Genomic DNA, 18,852 nt, shown 5'->3' with positions numbered 1-18,852 from the left:
GCAGACAGGAAGAAAAAAGTGAAGATAAATGGGTATAGATTTTACAAATCAAAGCTGCCTACAACATTGAGAGTATTACCTCCTCTTCCATCTCCACCATTACTCTTGGGTGAATATTTGAAAAATGCGATATATGTTATCCCCGAGTCAGAATCTTTTCCCGTCCCTGACAACGCCATAAACCATGCAGAACGTCGTAAAAATCATGCTAGACGCGATTACACACGAACAATATGTCCAAACACCATATGCACATTAAAAAATGTTGTCCCTGTAGATATCACCAGCCTCCGATGAAGGTAATGAAGCCATCCACCATGTTAATCCAATCCTGGCCGTTCAGTGTTCCCGCTTTTCTCTTCGCCCAGAGCACCTCCACCATCTTGCCCAGGTGAGCTCTTGCTTGCTCACCTGCCTCTCTCGTGCCGTCATTCCGCACCAGCTGCACCCTGCCACCAGCGAACTTTTCACTAAGATCGATCTTGAAACTGGCGTCACCGTCCGGTGGGCAGTACAGTTCCTCTCGTGTCGTCGCTGGCCCAATAACGCCCGGAGCAAGCTGCACAAGGTGTCCATGGATCAACACACTCTGTGTATGATTCCTCCTGGGCTTGAACAGCGAGCCGCGTACCGAGAAGCTGACCAGTCTTAGCAGTCCTGCGCCGTCCCCCAGGCGGATGATCCAGTCTTGAAAGGCCTCGTACATCATCTTGAACTCGACTTTGATGACCCACAGGTTATAGCTGTAGAAGATGGCGAGAGCTTCGGAGCGGACGAGGCGGGATACTGAAGCGAGTGCGTGCTGCATCTGGCCGTCAAAGGTAGAGATGCAGTATACGAGGGGTTTATCAATGACGAGGTTCTCACAATTGCGGTAGATCTGATGGCGGATCTCTGGTGGCAGTGTAACGAAGGTGGGTGGGGCGGACGTCATGGTCATGTCATTGGTAGGGAGTGTATCGATATCATGGACTGATGTGGCCTGGATATCTTCCATATGAATAATCTCTGCCTTTTCTTGGTGCAGGGCAATGTGTGCGGCCCAATCCTTCTGCACGTCGTTGGACCCATCGAGCTGGATGCGGTCGAGGCTGTGGTTTCTAGAATGGGACGGGGAAAGCGCGTAGTCGTCCATGTGCTCATCGTCGTCGGGTCTTTCCTCTGCATACAGCTGCAGACCTTCCAAACGCGTGGCATCGGGCAGAGTCGATACGCCGTACTGTTGCGAGTGCTCGGGAGTTGACGGAAACGAAGTGGCCTGGCTCTCGAAGCCGTGGCAGTCGCTGTGCTCGCTCCCATCTCCCAGCAAGTCGGCGTCGTCCGAGTCCGTGTCTGTATCGGAGCCTATGTCTATATCCACGTTGAGTCTGTATCTCGGGATCTTGGGCGGCAGCTGGTGCGTGGGCGAGCTGGGCGAAGGTAGCTGGGTGGCAGATCGTTTGCTCGAAGTGCGTACAATGGTACCCTTTTGGGACATGTTCCGTCCTCTCCGCTGGCTGGCGGCGCTATCCTCGCTGCTCGTACTCAGCTCGGGCGCGCCGTCACAGTAGCCGCACGGCGTTGTTTGCACACTAGTATCAAGAGGTTGGAGTTTTGGAGAGCGCGCTTTCATGGCTTCAGCATCGTCCGGGGGCGTCTGGCCCGTGACCGAGTATCTGCGCTGGGTGACCATTGTGAGTAGGGTTGAGGTGAGGCAGCGAGGGTGCGGAGTCAAGACTGGGAGAGCGAGAGGGAGAGGGCGCGTGGTGTGGTGTTACGTGGAGTCGGTCGAGTGGCAGGCTCCAGCAAAAAACCTTTCTTCTGCGCAGATGTGCTGGCAGGCTGCACGATGACCTTTTGCAGGCCCTCGACGCGCGCAATGGGTGAGGCTTGCGGGGTGCGTTAGGTAGCGCTGCGGATGCGGCCGAGTGGACTGAGAAGCGGATTCGCGAGTGGGGAGACACCACTTTTTTATCGATTACGCCGCCGGGAAAGATGAAGCTAGAGAACGATCACTGAAAACACTCGCGCAGACAGTCACGCAGCCTCGACGGTGTGGGCGAAGGGGTAGAGGTATACACTCGGCACAAACGGATCAGGAGGGAGATGAAGGGCGTAGCATGTTTGGCAACTGGGCAACAATGCCGCGTTTCATGACACCGCAATTTGTCGTCAATGTTGCACTGCCCACCCAGCGATTATCATGCTCCACCGCCAATTTCTCGTGTAACCAATCTTCGCATCTTCAATCTTCCATAATCGGCATGCCTCTCGAACCCATGGATGCATGCTTGGCTTATCGATGTATTGCGATCCGCGGCGCATAACGTAACGTCAGCACTTCGTCTCTTGACGGCCTTTTTGGGGAGCCTCTCGTATGGCAGGTGAAACGTGTTTTGCTTATCGTGTGCTCGGTCATCTGTTAGGACCTGATCCCAACTACAAAGTCGGGTCCACGAGGGTTGGGAGCTCAACAGTCGTCCAAATCTTCATCAGCAATTCGTCACGACCTGTTCACGCGATAGCCAAGGACATCAAGTTGCAACAATCACCGCCGCTGACTTCGGCGTTATGCGATAATCTATCTAGGTGAAGTTGAACGAATGTAGCTAACAAACATAGACTCGCGCCTGTCTCTAACGATCCTGTTGAAGGATATTGCAATCGCCCATCACACGAAGCTCGTGTTCTTCGGAGACACACGCATGTTGAAATGGTGCTCTTCCTATCAGCATTCTATCATCCTTCTACGCACCACCCTTCTTCTCCATTCCAACAGGCTCTCGAACCATAATGTCCAACGGGATGTTCCTACCACCCCTCTGCAGATTGATCCTTCTCGTCTCCTCGAAGCCAAACTTTCTGTAGATCGGAGGGTTCGTCTCATTGCTCGACTCCAGGTAGCACGGTCTTCCCTCGCGGTCTGCAAGCTTCGTTACATGTTCAATAAGCTTGCGAGCATGACCTTTACCACGGCCACTGGGCTTGGTACCTAGGTAAACAAGGTACCAGGCGTCATGCTCTCGCTCACCAAGCGCGCTATGCATAGTGTCGTGGAGGAGGGGCAGGAATTCGTCGAAGAAACGGCGTTTGCCTTCAGAGGAAAGGCGGTAGTTGAGACGCCACATGCCAGAGCGGAAAATCGTCAGGTAGTCGTCCATGTTCTGGCCGGGCGGCATCCTACGTGCGTGAGCTCCAAACCATACCAGCTTCACAGCATCGATAACTTACCACAGTGCGACTGCTTCGAAGTCGCCTACCGTAGTCACTAGTCCCTTGAGAATGTGAGCATACGTTATGTACTCAAGTATTTCGACATGCAATGCCCATTTCTGCTCTTCGGTCCAGTGCTCACGATCAGGCACGTCAATGAAGTACCTGGCAACATCGTCCTGGCCAAAGGCTTGCGCCAGACACTCAGCCGCCTGCTTGTACTCCGCAGCCGTAACGACGCGGACGCCGTCGGTGAGCGGAGGCAGAACAGTAGCGCCAGCACCATTTGTCTTTTGCTTCAGGATTCTGAAGCTAGCAGGTACCTCATTGACCCTAATGTTAGCAGACTTCAAGGTTGATGACTTGGTGTCCACTGTGTAATTACAGCTGACTGGCGTAACGGGAGAGAATGTTTTCGCCATGATTGCAGTTTTGACCGCAAGCTTCTACTAGTATTTAAGTGGGATCTGCCGCTTCGTTTGGTTATAGGGACAGTCGTGGAATTCGCCAGCGTGAGGTGTTCCCCGCAGGGCTTTGAACAGGATTCGGCGAAGGGGTGAGAGGTTAGTCACTTGAACCGCGGTATATCTAGATGAGCACCTGGAGTTCAAACAACACGACTAGATTGTGATTAGTCTGGTTGTGGCAATGGGTCGTCGTGGGCTGAGCAGGAGCCGTGACCGTCGATTGCCTGCCATGTAGTATACCTTTTCTGACTTCGCTTGGTGTTTACGTTTTAGCCGGACGATTAAGATCTCCCGTGTGAACTCTGGAGAGCTGCGATCTCGAGACGGTATCGACTCGAGATGGGTAGCGTAATGAAGTGAAGGCTTGACGTAGATCTACCGACATCAATGTAAGAGGCTAGATGAGCTCCCTCTTGATTTCAGGCTCGACAGACGTAGTGTGTCAGTCCGATGAGGTAGTTTTGCGTCGATAATATGCGCCTTGGGTGAACGATGTGCCAACCTTTATGTGTGTGTGGACGGTGCCAGTTGATGTATGGCTGCTTAGAGTTTGGACTTTGCTTTTTGACTCGCTGGCAGCTTTGTCACAAGACCAGTGGCAGCACTGCAGTACGATGCTTGGCTGATGTCGAGCAGCAGCGGGCGTCTTATGAAGGATCGCGAACGGAGGTCGGCTGCAGCGGGTTGCGTATGGCGTGGGGGTGCAGTGGCTAGTGACGTGAGGTGAGTGTAAGCTGACGGTCGGCACCCTGCGCCAGATGTAAGGCTTGTGTGTCTTTGTGGTGGAGTCAGAGATGGGAAGTCGGGAGTTTGATATACCTCCATCCACCCTGTACGATCGGCGCACCAAGCGCCGCCAGGTGGAGGTAAAGGTCATGCTTCACGGATGTAGCTCAACACGGGAGCTATCTTCGGACCAACCACTTAGGCTGTTACACATGCGAGTGTCCTTCTCATTCGTCCTGTGACCTTCGACTTGGTGTCGGGCCGAAGCGGCTCAACGTAGACGTTGCCCTGTGGCTTGCTTGCTAATCGTTTGGCGTTATAACTCGCAGCTTGCTTGCGAACTACACTTGGCGATAGAGAGTCAAGGCAGAGAGTACCGGGCTGACATCGGACGCCTGGCGGGAAACTGTGGGGTGGAGAGGAAGGGTTGCGTTGCACACCTCGGTTGTACCTCCTCAGAACAGGTAAGCGCAAAAGTAACACCAGCATTAGGCCTACGCTCTCTGGTAGCTAATGATAAAGCAAACACCCGGAATACTTCCGCTACATGATTGTCTGCGTCTGGCTCGGATGCTACTAATCTATCAGCTGGAGATATGCGGTAGGCGGGGCTAGGCTGGATCAACTGTCACGCAATGTTATTAGAACACAATGATAGGAGAGGAGCGGACCTTGATGCGCGCACGATAAAGCCACGACGACTAGTGTGCGTGGGGAATGATTCAATGGTCAATGACTGGATTAAATGGCAGTTGTGGTATCTAAGGAGGCCGAGCCTGCATGCACGTACCGCCTCACTTTCGGGAATGGGGTAATCTAGGCCAAGGATCTGGAAGCCGGTACGCTCGAATAGCATCCAAGGGATCGATGCACATATTACGGTGCTCTTCATGTCGTTGGGAAAGCTTGTCCATGCTTTTTACATGCGACGAATCTCTGTCTCTCCCATGTACTTCTCCAAACCAGAATCGAGGTGGTCCCACCATTCGAAAAGCATGCTTTCGCAGATGAGCTTGAACCACGGCGTGAACTTGAGCGACTTGTCCTGGAACATGGTCTTGAGGTCCTCCTGGGACACCCATCTTGAATCGCGGGCCTCGTTGGGGTTGACATTCAGGTCCACATCGGCCTTCATGAATAGGATGTAGTCAACTAATGATTCGTAAGTACCCGTCCACGTATCCAAGAGTCAGTAGCACAACTTACTCTCATGCTCGCCCCACTTGCCGTCACTAGGCGACTTGTAGTGTATCCGGGTGAGGAATTTGAAGTCGTCTATGGGCACTTGTTCGGCCTTGATGCCCAGTTCATGGTCCAGCTTGCGCACTGCTGCGCGACGCACGCCCTGGATCGATTCTTGCAGACCAACGCCAGTCTCTCCCGGTATGCCTAGCGGGTGCGAACAGCATGTGTTTGTCCACATATCCGGGAATGTAATCTTCTCGGTCGCGCGCTGCTGAAGAAGGAGACGGTTCTGGGAGTCGAAGAGGAAGACGGAGAATGCACGGTGAAGGAGGCCTCGATCGATGTTCTCCATCAAATGACCTGCAACATGTCAGTACCGGCCAATTGACGAATCGCGCTGTAGCCACTTACAGAGCTTCTTGGTCGCACTGCCGATTGGGATATCGTTGTTGTCCAGCACGATGCACACCTCGTCCATCAGCCGTATCTGCTCCTCGTCGTAGCCCTGGAGCGCATTGTCGCTCGTGGCCGAGTTGTGCGATCCTCCGATGAGGGTGGTGTTTACTTCGGGGAAGAGGCGCAGGACGTTCTCCGCCGTGATCTCAGGGTGCTGAGTGACAGTCTCGATGGTGCTCATGATTGCGAACCGACACGCGTGCAGGCGAGGGGAATTGAGGCGTAGAAAATATGTCCCGAGGATTAGGAGGGGCGGTCGGGGGGTATTGAACAAAGCGAGCACGCGCCCCTGTCCCCCATGCAGGGTTCCGCCTCCGCGGCGGTCTGGGTCAACTGGCAGTTCGCCAGTATGCATGTGGCAATGAGCAACGCACCAGATCACCATAGGAAAAGTTTTTGTTTGCAAGCGCTTTTGTCTTATTGTCTAGTTTTGACCGTTGCTCATCATGCTATACACTTTGCCGAAGCCATTGGGCTTTTCGATCCAGGTATCAATAACTCAGAAACTTTTCCGTAACCGGAAGACATGCGAATATGCTCGAAAAGACAAACCCCTGATAACAGTAAAGAAATCAACCAACTCCAAAAGTCCAGTATATACAAAGCGTCTTGCGCTTAAGCCACAGTGGCAGTCTTGTTCTTCTTGGCAACAGGCACCTCGGCCTGTGCATCGGCGGTAGCATCAAGCTCCCGCTTCTCTGAGACGCCGTTCAGCTCGGCCTCAGCCTGAGCGAACTTCTTCTTCTCTTCCTCGGTCATACCAGGAAGAAGGGGTACCTCCTCCTTAGCGTGAAGGTTGTTGTGGTAGGTACGGATGATCGAGTCGGTGTCGTCAAGAGCAATCTTGCGGATGTCCGCAATAGCCTTGATCTTGGAAGTGCACTCCTTGTACTGCGCGTCGGTCATCTTCAAGCCAAGCTGCTCAGCACGGCTCTTGATCGCGTTCCATCCAGTAAGCCTGCTGGCAAAGTGTACGTATCGGGACATGCCGAAATCTTGAGGGTTGATAATCTCGTATGTCGAAGGGTTGTTGAGAATGGCCTTAGCGTGGATACCAGCCTTGTGGGTGAAAGCACAGAATCCGGTGATGTAGTTCTGCTCAAGTTAGTACATGATCTGCCAAGTCTTGACTGCTGCACAGTAGTAGAACTCGCACTTACGTTGAAGGGAATGTTGACCTCAACAAGATCGGCAACCAGGTCCTCAACCTCCTTGAGAGCCTTGATGTTGTACTTGCTGGTGACATATTCGCGGTCCGCAACGATCATGCGGGCCATGAGACCTCCAAGAGGGGTGATTCCATTACGCTCACCAATACCAAGTACGGAGGTATCGATGTGAGTGGCACCAGCCTCTAGCGCGCAGAAAGCGTTCGCAATGGCGCAACCAGAGTCGTTGTGGAAATGTGTCTCAATGTCGCAAGAAACGACACCACGAAGAGTTCGTACGAGGTCGTATACCTGACGAGGAGATGCGCAACCAACGGTATCAGCGATACCAACACGGTCGACGCCAACCTTGTCGACAGCGCTGTAGATGGACAGAAGGTCGACGAGGTCTGAACGGAACGAGTCCTCAGAGCTGAATCGGATCTCCTTGCCCTTGCTCTTGACGAACTCGATGACCTCGAGCGCTGTGTTCTTGATGTATGTCATGTCCTTGCCGTGGCTGTGCTCGCGGAGGTACGCCGAGGTTCCGATGACGACATCGAGACCATCGACACCAGTCTCGACAGCGATTCGGGCATCGTCCATGTGGCATCGTACGTGAGTAAGGATCTTGGCTTTCAACTGGCACGTTGTCAGATTGCGTCCTCACCGCCAAAACAGGGCGAGAAAAAATTACGTACTCCGAGCTTGCAAAGAGCTTCACAGTCCCTTCTTGACTGCTCAGAGGCAGCAGGGCTGGTAACTTCAATGTCTAGATTTGTGGTCAGCTTCTGAAAGCTTCGCGCCAAGTGCCGCGGAGGGTAGCCGTACAGTCAACACCAAAGTTGTCAAGAGCTTTGGCAATCTTGATCTTGGCCTCGAGATCGAAGTAGGCGTTGGCGAATTGCTCGCCCTCTCTCAGTGTGCTCTCTGCACAGGCAAGTTAGCATTATTTTCAACTGCCAATAGTAAAACTTCAGTCGGCGCGAGTGCGCATCCGATAACGCTCGAGATAGGCGTTATGACGTACCGATAATCTTGAATCGGCCAACATTTGACAAGAAGTCGCCAACGGGCGCGTATGGGCTCTTGTGCGAAGGGTGAGGGTTCTGTCTGGTCTGAACGCCTGTGAAGCCTTCCTTGTTGCCGTTGGCGCCGTTGGTGCCATTGCTATGGCCGTTGGTAGCAGGTGTTTCTTCGGGTTGAGGACACATGTTGGGCAATTGATGTGGATGGGAATGAGGAGGTAGGAGGGATGGTGGATGAAGGGCGGTATTTGAATGCTGGGCAATCAATTCCAAGGTGAGTCAAGAAGGACAAAAATCTGCTGCGAAGAGCGATGATGAAAGCGCAGGGCCGGGATCGGGTCTGTAGCTCTGCGCTAGCCGCCTTCGTTCGCATGTGGGGTTGCCGTTTGGCGGCGGCCAACGAGATGACTCTGCTTTGAGGCACACAAGGCGGAGTAGACTTCGTTTTTCCGCTCTCAATCTGTTTTCTCTCCACAAACCTGGAGAAAGTGCGGCCGAGGCTCCAGACTGGATGCCTATCCTGGGTCAAGCAACGAACATCTGCACGCAGACCATGCCATTGGCGATCCACCTCACCGCCTCGTTACCCAGGCTCGGTGGTGATATTGGCCGCGGACTTGCTGCACGCGATACCAAGACACACTCAACATTTGGCATCTTCCAACATGTGCAGTCACAAATACAAAAAACAAAATACAGCGGTGGGTCGCTACACATGAGTCTGTCTAGAAAATATTTTCATCCCTTACGATAAGCATACACAGCTTTCCGCCAGTAGGTGTCACACAACCCCGCTTTGAGTCAAACAAGTCGTATGTACCAAGAGGCCTGCACCAGAGTGGTAGTCATGAGCGGAACTCTATGCATGGTCTATGTAGCACGGTACGGGTCGTCCCTGGTTTCCAGTCCCGTGGTACGACCTCAGGGTACGTACATACCTATCAGGTAGAAACACTTCAATAGCCGTGCGAGATCAAGAGCCTTATGTCTTAAGCTGTAAGATCAGACGTTCAAGTACCTTTCTGAGCCCTAGCACAAGCTCAAAGCCTAATGTGCTACTCTATTGCTTCCATCCCGCGTAGCTTTGAGATAAGCTGGTTGTTCTCAGGGTCATATGCAGGTACTTCCGTTCGACGTGGTGCATCGGACATAGCAAAGACCCTGATCTATACTTATTCTCCGCCTACATCACGCGTGCTAACCCTAGCGACCTGTGATGGACCCATGACCTGCGTTGTATTTAGGTCATGCACCTTGGTAGCTTTCATGATGATGGTTTTGGAAGACTGCAAGTTACAAGGGAGGTCTGAATATCAAATGCACCGTAAAACGGCAAGACAGAACAGTAATTAAATCAGAACTACATGGTATCACAAGCCCTGCAACCTGGTATCATCAAAAAGATTCCAAACGCCAACGTAAGCTGATTGTACGTGACAACAACGACCCTAGATGCTCTGCTCCATCTCCGTAATATAAAGCTTGATGTGACTCTCCATCTTGAGGTACTCATCATGGGCAGCGTGCACCTCGTTCTCAATGTTGTCCTTGAGTTCAGCCATCTTCTTCTCCGTCTGCTCAATGCGTACTCGCCTCCTCTCCATTTCACGCCCTTTCTCCCCTCGCTCCTCGGTCAGCTTCGCGTGCGTCTCTCGTAGCTCCTCCATCCGCTTACGCGCACGTTCCGCTTCCTCGTCGCCCTTGGTCTTGAGTTTGCTGGTTCGTGCGTTGATGTTGCCTAGCTGCTTCTGTAGGAGGCGCTCTTGTCGTTCCACATCCCGAACGTTGTTGCTTCGATCTGCCAATGCGTCTCGGTGTCTTGATGCCTTTGCCAACTCCTCCTCCTCGCGTGATAGATCGGCTTGTACATCTGTGAGTAGTCGTGTGCACGAAGTAACGTCAGTCGCAACTACAGCGAAGGAGTCGGTAGACGTTTGAAGGGCTCGAGCACGACGGTCCAGCATGTCGATCTGGGTCTTGTCTCCAGTGAGGCGGTCGCTTAGGTCTCGCAGTGATTCTTCCAGCGCTGTCGGGCTCTGTTGTGTGTAAGGCTTCAGTTTTACAACCTCGCGCTGCACATTCTCCTTGTTCTCGACCCTCTGCTGCAAGAGCTTCTTCAGCCTATCTTGCTCGGCTTTAGCACGCTCGAGTTTCTCTGCAACCGCCTCTTGACCCCTCTTCAACTCCAGCAGCCTGCTCTTGAGCTCGTTGTTGCGCTTTTCCTTCTCTTGCATGAGCCTTTGTGTCGCCGCACGGTTGCGCTCAAGCTCGGCCAATTGCATTTCCTTTGCCTGCTTGTCATCGTATAGTTGTTCGATTCGTAGTTTCGTGCGCTCCGCCTTGTTGAAGTGCTCATCTATGATCTCAGTTTGTGACTCTCGGAAGCGGATGAAATTAATCATGTAAGAGAAGATCTTGACTAGGCGACCGTGGGTAGGCTTGTAAAGGTCGTTGAAAGTGAAGTCGTGAATACCGCACTGAGCTCGTTAGTACTGGCAGGAAGGCCCGAATTCAGAGGCACTCACTTCGCGAAGAAGTTTCCTCAGGATGACAAAAAAGGCCATCAGGTCCCTTGTGTCGCTTGTATAGAGCCTCTCCGCGTCGCCACCACACATGTCTTCGGCGGCAGCGCGCATGGCCGGCGCAACAACTTCGCGTGTTGTGTTCATGAGTAGCTCGGCGAGCCATTCGAAGACCTTCTGGATGATTTGGGGATTCGGCTTCTGTAGATCTGAGACGGAAAACTGAATTCCGATGTCCGAGATGCAGCCTGCAATTTCATGGTCGGGCTATATCCGTCAGTAATGCGCAAAGTTGGACGAAATCTACGCCCATACCAGAGTCATAAATGCGTCGTGTTCGTTGACGGGCGGCGCACGTTGGTTGTGCTGAGTCGTTCGCGCCATACTCATGCGCCCGTTGTAAGACATATTGGGTTATTGCGCGATCTCAATCGGATGTGAGTGTCTTAGTCGTGTAGTGTAGGGCTGTTCGCTATCGTGGGGTGGTAATGTTCAGGCGGTGGGCGGTGTTTGTTTACAGGGTCCAACAGTTTGTTGGCACGGAAGGAGCGACCTCGGGTGCCGCCCTTCCGGATACAGTATCGCGTAACAGCGCATCGATCCATAACTCCACCGACAGCTCACACATTCTCCATCAGTTTGTACAAGATAAGCAATGCCCGTAGCCGCTATACGCGTCTTCACTCCTATGGCCGTACGATGCAAAACATCCGCCTTCCCTGCTTTTGGAGATCTAGCCAATAGAAAACGCTGATTATCAAGCCTGATTGGTCTGATGGGAACGATGCCCACACAGCAGATAGGACCGCAAGTGAGCACATCATGGCTCTCTAGTCTTCTTCAATATTCACCAAGTACTCGTTCGTTCTCATGCAAACTGAGCGAGTGCGAAAGAACTGATTTAGGACGAATATCAAAGTTTTTGCGGGCAACCCGACTCTCCATGGACAAGCGCAACACCTATCCGTGTTTGAAACAGAGCTGAGATTCTCTACATCACTCTCATTACTCGAGTCAATGTACGAGGTAACTGCAATATTCGAGATGTAATGGGCGATGGTCAACCATGCTACATAGCAAATATCTTGTGAAGTTTGGATTGACGAGTACACAATATAAGGTTGCCCAGGTCAGATTTAGGCTATGAGCTCGTAGTCTCATTGGAGATTCAAAATCATACACAAGACCTTCCAATGTATATAGACTCGCGCATGTCGGAGTGATGGACACACACATTTGCAATGTTTTGTGTATCGATATATCTCCACGTAGAGCATGAGCGCAGATGTCAAAACCAGAACCAGATAACCATACTCGGGGATACTGGATTCAAAGCCGGGTTGAAGACTGCACTGATGCTGGATACAAGATAGAGGAAACTTTCTCCAGGTAAGCAAAGGGCAAGCAAGTATCAGAATTTGTATCGAAACAACCAGGAAATGAGGCCTCCAGGACGCAAGTCTGGCGAGATGAAGGTTGCCTCCTCAGTCCATGGTGCGCGCACACCAACCACCATATGAGCTTTCTTCAGGCGATGCACTCGTACGGTTTCGAGCTTACTACTACCGTCCTGGCATGTTTTGTTTCGCATGGTTGGCGGGGTAGCTAAATGCCCATTGTTATTTGTGCGTGGAGCCAACCTCTCGCGAGCTACGGAGCTTCCACAGCGTCCATGCAAACGAGTATTGCCTGACTGTCGTAGCTGCTATGTTACGTGCAAGGTTCCGACTGTGGTGAATATGTCTACACGGCTCAGGATCGCAGAAGGTCCAACTCGATTGGCCATGTTCCATCAGGGTCAACTCCACAGGTGGGGCGGAGTCAGATCTCGGTACCGGAGACGTAGCTAATGCGTTTCCTGCATCTACTAAGATCTAAAATCAGAGATATCATCCAAACCTTCCCATCGTGGACGATGGATGCGATGGACCAAAAATTGATGACACCCACCCTACTTTTGAAGTCTGGTAGTGCGTTTCGTGCTCGAACCGCTCGGTTGACTTGTAAGAACGTCAAGTAGGTAAGTTTAGCCTCATTGTTAGGCGCCGATCTCTCGATAGTGTTGGATCTGGACACGTGCAAGCGTATGGTTTTAGGCTACGGCACGCTATGCGTTTCCCCAGACAAGGGAAACCTGCATGCTAGACGTAGTTGTGACGTTTTTCGGTCCCTGCAAATATGTTCCAGACGTCCACGGGTGGTGCGAAATACCAACGACACAAGAAGCGGAACCAAGTGCAGGTATTGCAACAGGCTGTACGAAGATACAAACGAGGTAAGACAGGATAAAACACAGCATCGTGCACTTGAAACACGAGCTTGCCACGCCTAGGTGGTTTCACGGCCTGTGAGTCTTGGAAGGACCGTTAGTTTTCAGACGAGAACTCAAAGCATGTGACTAGCCGTTTTTCCCGCCCGACAACGGTGCAGTCCGCAACGATAAGGAATCCCCGCGGAACGAATAGGACAGGTGCATGTTGGAGACACGGGTACCTGAGTGGAGGAGCGCACGACATTGTTGTCGACGCTCTTCTGGCCGGGACAGCTGCAGGAGGATTCGAAATCCCTGGCTAGACAATTGCGCCGTTGGCCTGCAAGACCGACGTGGCTGTCCATGTCCCGCTGAATTTTGGATATTCGATACTTCCCGCAGCACGGTGGCATGCACGCACGGTACCGTCGCGAGGTGTGTTGTCGCTGCAGAGGCCCTGGGCCTGACGAGATATGTTTTTTCCAGGCCATCGTCATTGAAGTGGCTCGTAGCCATGCGACCAGCTGAGAATGTTGGTCGAGAGATTGAGCTGTCCATGTCCTGGCCAGGCTGGGGCGCGTGATTGGCAGCTGGCTTGATGAGCGAAGCCCAGCTCCTGGGTGTGGGTGGCGTTCGGCGTTCGTGTCGAAGAGGCACTAGGCAGCTTTTAACGACAGGGCCTTTGAGCCGAGTTCATCGGCGCCGCCATGTCGAGATCGACCGGACGGCGTGGCAGAGTTTGGTTGTGGCAGACTTGTCGTGGTTCAGTGTTGGGCGGCGCAGGTCACAGACAGCGACGATGCCGTGGTACGGCATGGTGCACCGGGGCAGAAGCAAGGTGAATGTGCTATCGTAAAAGCAGTTACAGTCGCGCGACGGACAGGGCTGGCAAATGCCCGAAACAAAAGAAAGTTATTTTGGTGTGCCTGGTGGTGGGGATCGACATCAGCGAGGGTCGAGCCCACCAAACCAAGCCCTGAAGGCACGCCTGCACTGTGCAAGCCTGTTAGGAGTACGAGCGGATCGTCCCTTACATCACACACAGGCTGTGGCAGGGCATTCACAACCGGCGTCCTCGCTCGTTCCCACCTGCCTTCACATTCACATTCCTCCCCTTCGCCGTCCCTGACCAGACCTGACATCGCATTCACACCCACCCGCTCCAACGTTCGCGCCAAGAGCTACCCGTCGCCCCATCCAGCCCGCCCATCAATATGCAGCCCAACCGACCGTGCAGCCAGACTCCCGTATTCAGATAGCACGCATTATCGCTATCACGCACACACACGCACACGTCACGCCCGCGCCGCCCAACGCGACGGCCGCGACTCAACGCTCAACTGCATTTCTTTTCGACAGTCGCCGCTGCCCTGGCGCCCGCTCTCTCGCAGCTCCATGTGGCTGTTTGGGCGAAGACGCAGAAAGGCCGCTAAGTTCAAAGACGGACCCACTGAGGTTACAGACAGGAAGCGGCCTGTCGCAGAGCAAACCAACACGATTCAGACCAGCAATGGACCGCGACGAGGGCCCAGCCAGCGCCAGCGCCGCAGAAGGGGTAGTTCACGCTCCACTACCGCCTCGATGCGCGACGTTGAAAAGTCGCTTCCCGAGCCCGCCTTTGCGAAAGAGTGGCCCCCGTCGAGCGCCGAAGACATCACCGCCCTGCCCAACCAGCACCGCCTTGCTCACAGCCCGCACCTGCGCCCAATAACGCAGGAACACGCCGGCATCCCCTACAACTTCCACTCCTCGCACTCCCACCAAAGCCTGCCGCCCTCTGCAAAGGACCGTGGCAAGCTCCAGCGACCCCAGTCCATGCGCAGGGATCCGCCTACTGACTCTTCCCTGGTCCGCCGCAAGTCGAGCAAGAGGCGAAAAGAACATGATCACGTCCGCGAGGAGGAGATCCGCGCCATGTCATTCCCCATGCCTCAGAAACGTCCCGCTGCCAACTCTGGAGGCATGCTCCGCCGCGACAGCAAGAAGGTCAAGGGCGCCCTGAACCACCGCTTCGAGCGTCCCACGTCCAACGTATCGCTTCCCCTCGAAAACTCCATCCATTCATCCATGTCGGGCAATTCAGAGAACCGTGCCTTCCGCGTGAGTGCACTCGACATGTTCTCACCACGGCCAACCATCCGCGTCTCCGTCGGCTCCAACCACTACGGCAGTGACCGCATGTCACCAAACACCTACAGCGAAAAGTCCACACGTCGACCCATCAGCAGCAGTGCAGACGAGAAGGCGAGCAGGAGGACGAGCCGCATCGATGACCTCGCCGACGAACTCGATGCCGGTGCCCTACGCGATATTCTAGAACGAGACAAGAGACGGAGAGAAAAGAAGGCCAAGGCTGACCAGGAGCGGTTACGGAGAAGATTAGAACGTCGTGCAGAGAAACAGAATGCCATTGAAGCAAGAGGAACGCCTGCCACTCCCCGCAAGGAGGGTACAGGCATGGTTGGTCTTGGTATTGAGCGAGAGGCGCCTGCTCCCATGGAAGACGTCCGCCCATCTACACCACCTCAGCCGCAGCGGCTGAACATGCCTGTCACGCCTCGTACTAATGACAACACCCAGCTGCCGACACCGCTGGAAAGCCCTACTGAAGAGCCTGTAGTATCTAATGCTCGGGAAATTCGTTACTCAAAAGGCAGTGCTTCCGCACACGTACACACCCGCGGCCCATCCAACGCCTCGATTCTACCCGAGCTCATCTCGGAGAAGCTCGCGAACGATATGCCTGTAGACTCTATTGAGCATGGACCCGATCCCACTCGAAGCGGCTCGCTGCATCCCATTGACACCACCGATACCTTTGCCACTTCAAAGCCGGGCTCTTCTACACGCCGGCGTAGCTCAGAGGGCAGACGCATGGGTGTATTTGCATCACTATTCCGACGAGGGAAGCGCAACTCGCAAGAACAAGCACGACCCACGCCATCCGAGATCTCCTTTTCCAACACTTCGCGCGAGTCCATGTCTCGCCAACCTCTCCCAGCTCATTTGGTTGGAACTGCACCTCCTACTCAACCTATTCAAATTCGGAGACCTTCCAGCGTACCCCGACGGACAATGTCCAAATTCAGAGAGGATCTCCCAGAATTTCCTCTATCACCCCCAGATTCACGCGTGCAGTCACCAGAAGTCCCCTCGACGAGCATCATTGCTGCCCGCCGAAGAAGCCAACATCTTTCAGACCTTCAGGTTGGGTCGCTTCCCGGAGATCGATCTGATTCTCCTGTCAGTCCGGGTGCACCCATCAACGTCATGTCACAATCGCTCGCCTCAGTCGACTCCGAGGGATCTTGGCTCTCTGGCCGACCACCAAAGCGATCGTCAAACAGATCGCAGATGCGCTCCAGTCTGACGTCTTCTGCCCCGCTACGGAACGACGATTTCAATGCGTCCTACGAGGAGTTGGGCATGGCCGATGATGAATACTTCAAGAGATTGACCCCGCTGCCAGACCACAGAGGCCGATCCCCTTATGCAAGCGACGATCGGGGACGCAAGGCTAGCAGCACGCTTATGACGCTAGATGCTGCGGCTGAGTCCGACGAGGAGGTTGCGCCTCCATCCGAAGACCTGCCACCTGCTCAAGAAGGAGAATTCGTCCAGAACAGTGTCGGTCGTCAGCCTACCATTATCCACCGCCGGCCCCGCGTCAAGTCTACTGAAGGTCTCCTCAGCATGTTTCTAGACGACACGGAGGATACATCATCCAAAGTTGCCGATGTTGGGCAAGAGTCACCAGACTCGGGTTCACCAACTTCGCCAACGTCGGAGGAACCAGTGCTGGTACAGCGCGCTAAGAGCGTCGATCTCGGTAAAGGCCATGGTCACGTTCGTCACCTCAGCGCTGGTTCCGCAAGACTTCTAGATATCCAGAAGCGATCGGGTACACCAGTACACGGCCGGTCGCCCAGGATGTCTGAGCAGGAGTAAAACACCCGTTCCTAACGATTGATTTCTTCCAGGAACATGCATGCATGCCAGCCACGCCATTCATTTTGCTTTCCTTTGTATCTTGTCACTCCTTTACATTTCCTTACACGTCTCTCCCCTAACTACAGCCACTCATTCGAATTTCCTTACCTGTTTGTTGCTTTTTTCTGGCTTGGCTGCATGCGTTCCTGGACCAATCGACCGTTCGGACGGACGTGCTCCCTCGGATTACTCCACTGGATTTGGATCATCTTCCAGACTGCATACATAGCGTGGCGTTGGCATTTGTTTCAAAGTTTTTTTTTTCTGCGTGATACCACAAGCTGCCTGGGGCTGCTTCTGTGATACCCTCTTTTCGGGTTGTGTTCTTTTGGGCGTGTAAGGAAATATCTGTAGTATATAGACGGGCTTGAAGCCTGGATTTGGGTCATATGGACTGCCACATTGTATAAGGTTTAGTTAGGGCAGATACCACGAGCATGGCGTCGAGAAGATGCTGCGTTCACCACTCTTTATGAAGAGAGCTTAGTTTAAATCAGCTGTATCAGCTTTGTATATTCTCACATTGGATCTCGAATAAGCCTTTCAGCGTTCTGTGACGTAGTGCGCACGTGTTTGAGCGATTCCACGTGGTGCTGCTAGGGTGCATGCAAGGGGTCGCAGTAACTCTAGAATGCGTCGCACAACACAGAGCAGACTGCTACATGGCTATAGTGTACATGACAGCCAAGTTTGCCCCGTTGTTGTCTTCGTTGGCCGTATCCGGTATTGGAGGCTGTACACAGGAGGCATGTTGCCGTCGCCTTGCCTAACGAAGAAGGCAGACCCTGGTGGGGCAAATCGGGCGGTCGGGCAAGCACGTCATCTATCATGGCAGCCCCTCTGCGGCGCAAGTGTACAGTAATCCGCGCTTTATCATCATAACGCCAGACCTAAGAACCCTTTAGAAACCCTACTCCGTCGACCATCCCAAATACACACAAATCCTTGATATTGTAAGTAACGCCTTCCCTATCTCCGCTCACATTTCCCGGCATCTCTACGAGTCTTCGATTTGCGCAGGGACTCGAACGGCTTTGCCGAAAAATAAGCGCATCAGAATTGTTATCGGCAACGGCGGCCAGTTCAGTCCATCAGCCGAGTTCTTTGAAATCGCCCTTCCCCTGCTGTCTAACCACGCTTCTACATATACTATGTTCGCGCCGTCGTCTTTCAGAGCTACCAGAACACTGCTCACATCTGCGCGCCTGCAAACAGCTATCAACCCCACATCCACCGCAAACCTCTACCGACCACTCTTCACCCAGAAGTTCTTTCACAACACCGCCAAAATGAGCGAAGACCACAAGGGCGTACACAACCTCAAGAAGTAAGTTGACTTGCTGTCGCATCTCACATGCGATGCACGACGTCATATCCGCTGAACATGTACTGACGTGACGGCATTGTAGCAAGGAGCAGTTCGAGGAGGTCATGGCAGTCAAGGACAGCCTCATGGTCGTCGACTGCTTCGCGACATGGTGCGGCCCTTGTAAAGTGATCGCTCCCCAGGTCGTCAAGTAAGTTCTGCCCTGCCGTGAAAACCACCCGCCGCTAACCGTTCGCTAGGTTCTCTGAGAAGTACCCCAACGCGCGCTTCTACAAGCTCGATGTCGACGAAGCCTCCGACGTTGCAGGTGACCTCGGTATCCGCGCCATGCCTACCTTCATCCTTTTCAAGAACGGAACCAAGGTCGCCGAGGTCGTTGGCGCCAACCCCAAGGCTCTCGAGACCGCTATCCAGAACAACATCGATGCATAGAGCGCACAATCGAAGCCGCCCCGCAAATACAGACGATCGCATCCAGCACCAGACTAGGCTTGGACATTGAGTAGAGGGATACTGTTTTGTTGAGGGTCAAATCATGGGCAGCAGGTGGCCGAATGGAA

At 53.4% G+C, this 18,852-nt stretch overlaps 7 protein-coding genes across 7 annotated transcripts; 1 reads left to right on the top strand and 6 right to left on the bottom strand.

The window, feature by feature from the left end:
• Positions 1-29: 29 nt before the first annotated feature.
• CC77DRAFT_1022689 (hypothetical protein) lies at positions 30-2,109 on the bottom strand. The gene has a single exon (XM_018525519.1). It carries the CDS (start codon positions 1,670-1,672, stop codon positions 281-283), a length of 1,392 nt encoding a protein of 463 aa, XP_018383217.1. The 5' UTR covers positions 1,673-2,109; the 3' UTR covers positions 30-280.
• Positions 2,110-2,726: 617 nt separating this feature from the next.
• CC77DRAFT_1063792 (hypothetical protein) lies at positions 2,727-3,614 on the bottom strand (the record flags this gene model as incomplete). Its single annotated transcript, XM_018528662.1, has 2 exons — positions 2,727-3,159; positions 3,211-3,614. 2 exons carry the CDS (start codon positions 3,612-3,614, stop codon positions 2,727-2,729), a joined length of 837 nt encoding a protein of 278 aa, XP_018383216.1.
• CC77DRAFT_236352 (hypothetical protein) lies at positions 3,400-4,811 on the bottom strand. The gene is made up of 3 exons (XM_018530784.1): positions 4,162-4,811; positions 3,900-4,034; positions 3,400-3,812 (listed from the first exon to the last, which is right to left on the bottom strand). Exons 1-3 carry the CDS (start codon positions 4,534-4,536, stop codon positions 3,642-3,644), a joined length of 681 nt encoding a protein of 226 aa, XP_018383215.1. The 5' UTR covers positions 4,537-4,811; the 3' UTR covers positions 3,400-3,641.
• A 493-nt stretch (positions 4,812-5,304) lies between these two features.
• On the bottom strand, positions 5,305-6,207 carry CC77DRAFT_1063791 (Isopentenyldiphosphate isomerase; the record flags this gene model as incomplete). Its single annotated transcript, XM_018528661.1, has 3 exons — positions 5,305-5,537; positions 5,592-5,930; positions 5,982-6,207. 3 exons carry the CDS (start codon positions 6,205-6,207, stop codon positions 5,305-5,307), a joined length of 798 nt encoding a protein of 265 aa, XP_018383214.1.
• Positions 6,208-6,415: 208 nt separating this feature from the next.
• Positions 6,416-8,452, bottom strand: CC77DRAFT_1052185 (homocitrate synthase). Its single transcript, XM_018527691.1, has 5 exons — positions 8,205-8,452; positions 8,006-8,104; positions 7,876-7,946; positions 7,187-7,816; positions 6,416-7,121 (listed from the first exon to the last, which is right to left on the bottom strand). The coding sequence occupies exons 1-5, from the start codon at positions 8,386-8,388 to the stop codon at positions 6,642-6,644; spliced, it is 1,464 nt and encodes a 487-aa protein (XP_018383213.1). The 5' UTR covers positions 8,389-8,452; the 3' UTR covers positions 6,416-6,641.
• A 1,062-nt stretch (positions 8,453-9,514) lies between these two features.
• CC77DRAFT_968182 (kinetochore protein nuf2) lies at positions 9,515-11,282 on the bottom strand. Its single transcript, XM_018535768.1, has 3 exons — positions 11,040-11,282; positions 10,728-10,991; positions 9,515-10,679 (listed from the first exon to the last, which is right to left on the bottom strand). Exons 1-3 carry the CDS (start codon positions 11,130-11,132, stop codon positions 9,651-9,653), a joined length of 1,386 nt encoding a protein of 461 aa, XP_018383212.1. The 5' UTR covers positions 11,133-11,282; the 3' UTR covers positions 9,515-9,650.
• A 727-nt stretch (positions 11,283-12,009) lies between these two features.
• Positions 12,010-18,724, top strand: CC77DRAFT_1011037 (hypothetical protein; the record flags this gene model as incomplete). Its single annotated transcript, XM_018523682.1, has 10 exons — positions 12,010-12,113; positions 12,609-12,727; positions 12,912-12,999; positions 13,057-13,071; positions 13,378-13,410; positions 13,653-16,919; positions 17,638-17,818; positions 17,871-18,292; positions 18,375-18,482; positions 18,532-18,724. 10 exons carry the CDS (start codon positions 12,010-12,012, stop codon positions 18,722-18,724), a joined length of 4,530 nt encoding a protein of 1,509 aa, XP_018383211.1.
• Between the last annotated feature and the right edge of the window lie 128 nt (positions 18,725-18,852).

This window comes from Alternaria alternata (assembly GCF_001642055.1).
Source record: "Alternaria alternata strain SRC1lrK2f unplaced genomic scaffold CC77scaffold_17, whole genome shotgun sequence".
Classification (NCBI taxonomy): Eukaryota; Fungi; Ascomycota; class Dothideomycetes; order Pleosporales; family Pleosporaceae; genus Alternaria; species Alternaria alternata.
This window is presented reverse-complemented; position numbering and strand designations above follow the sequence as displayed.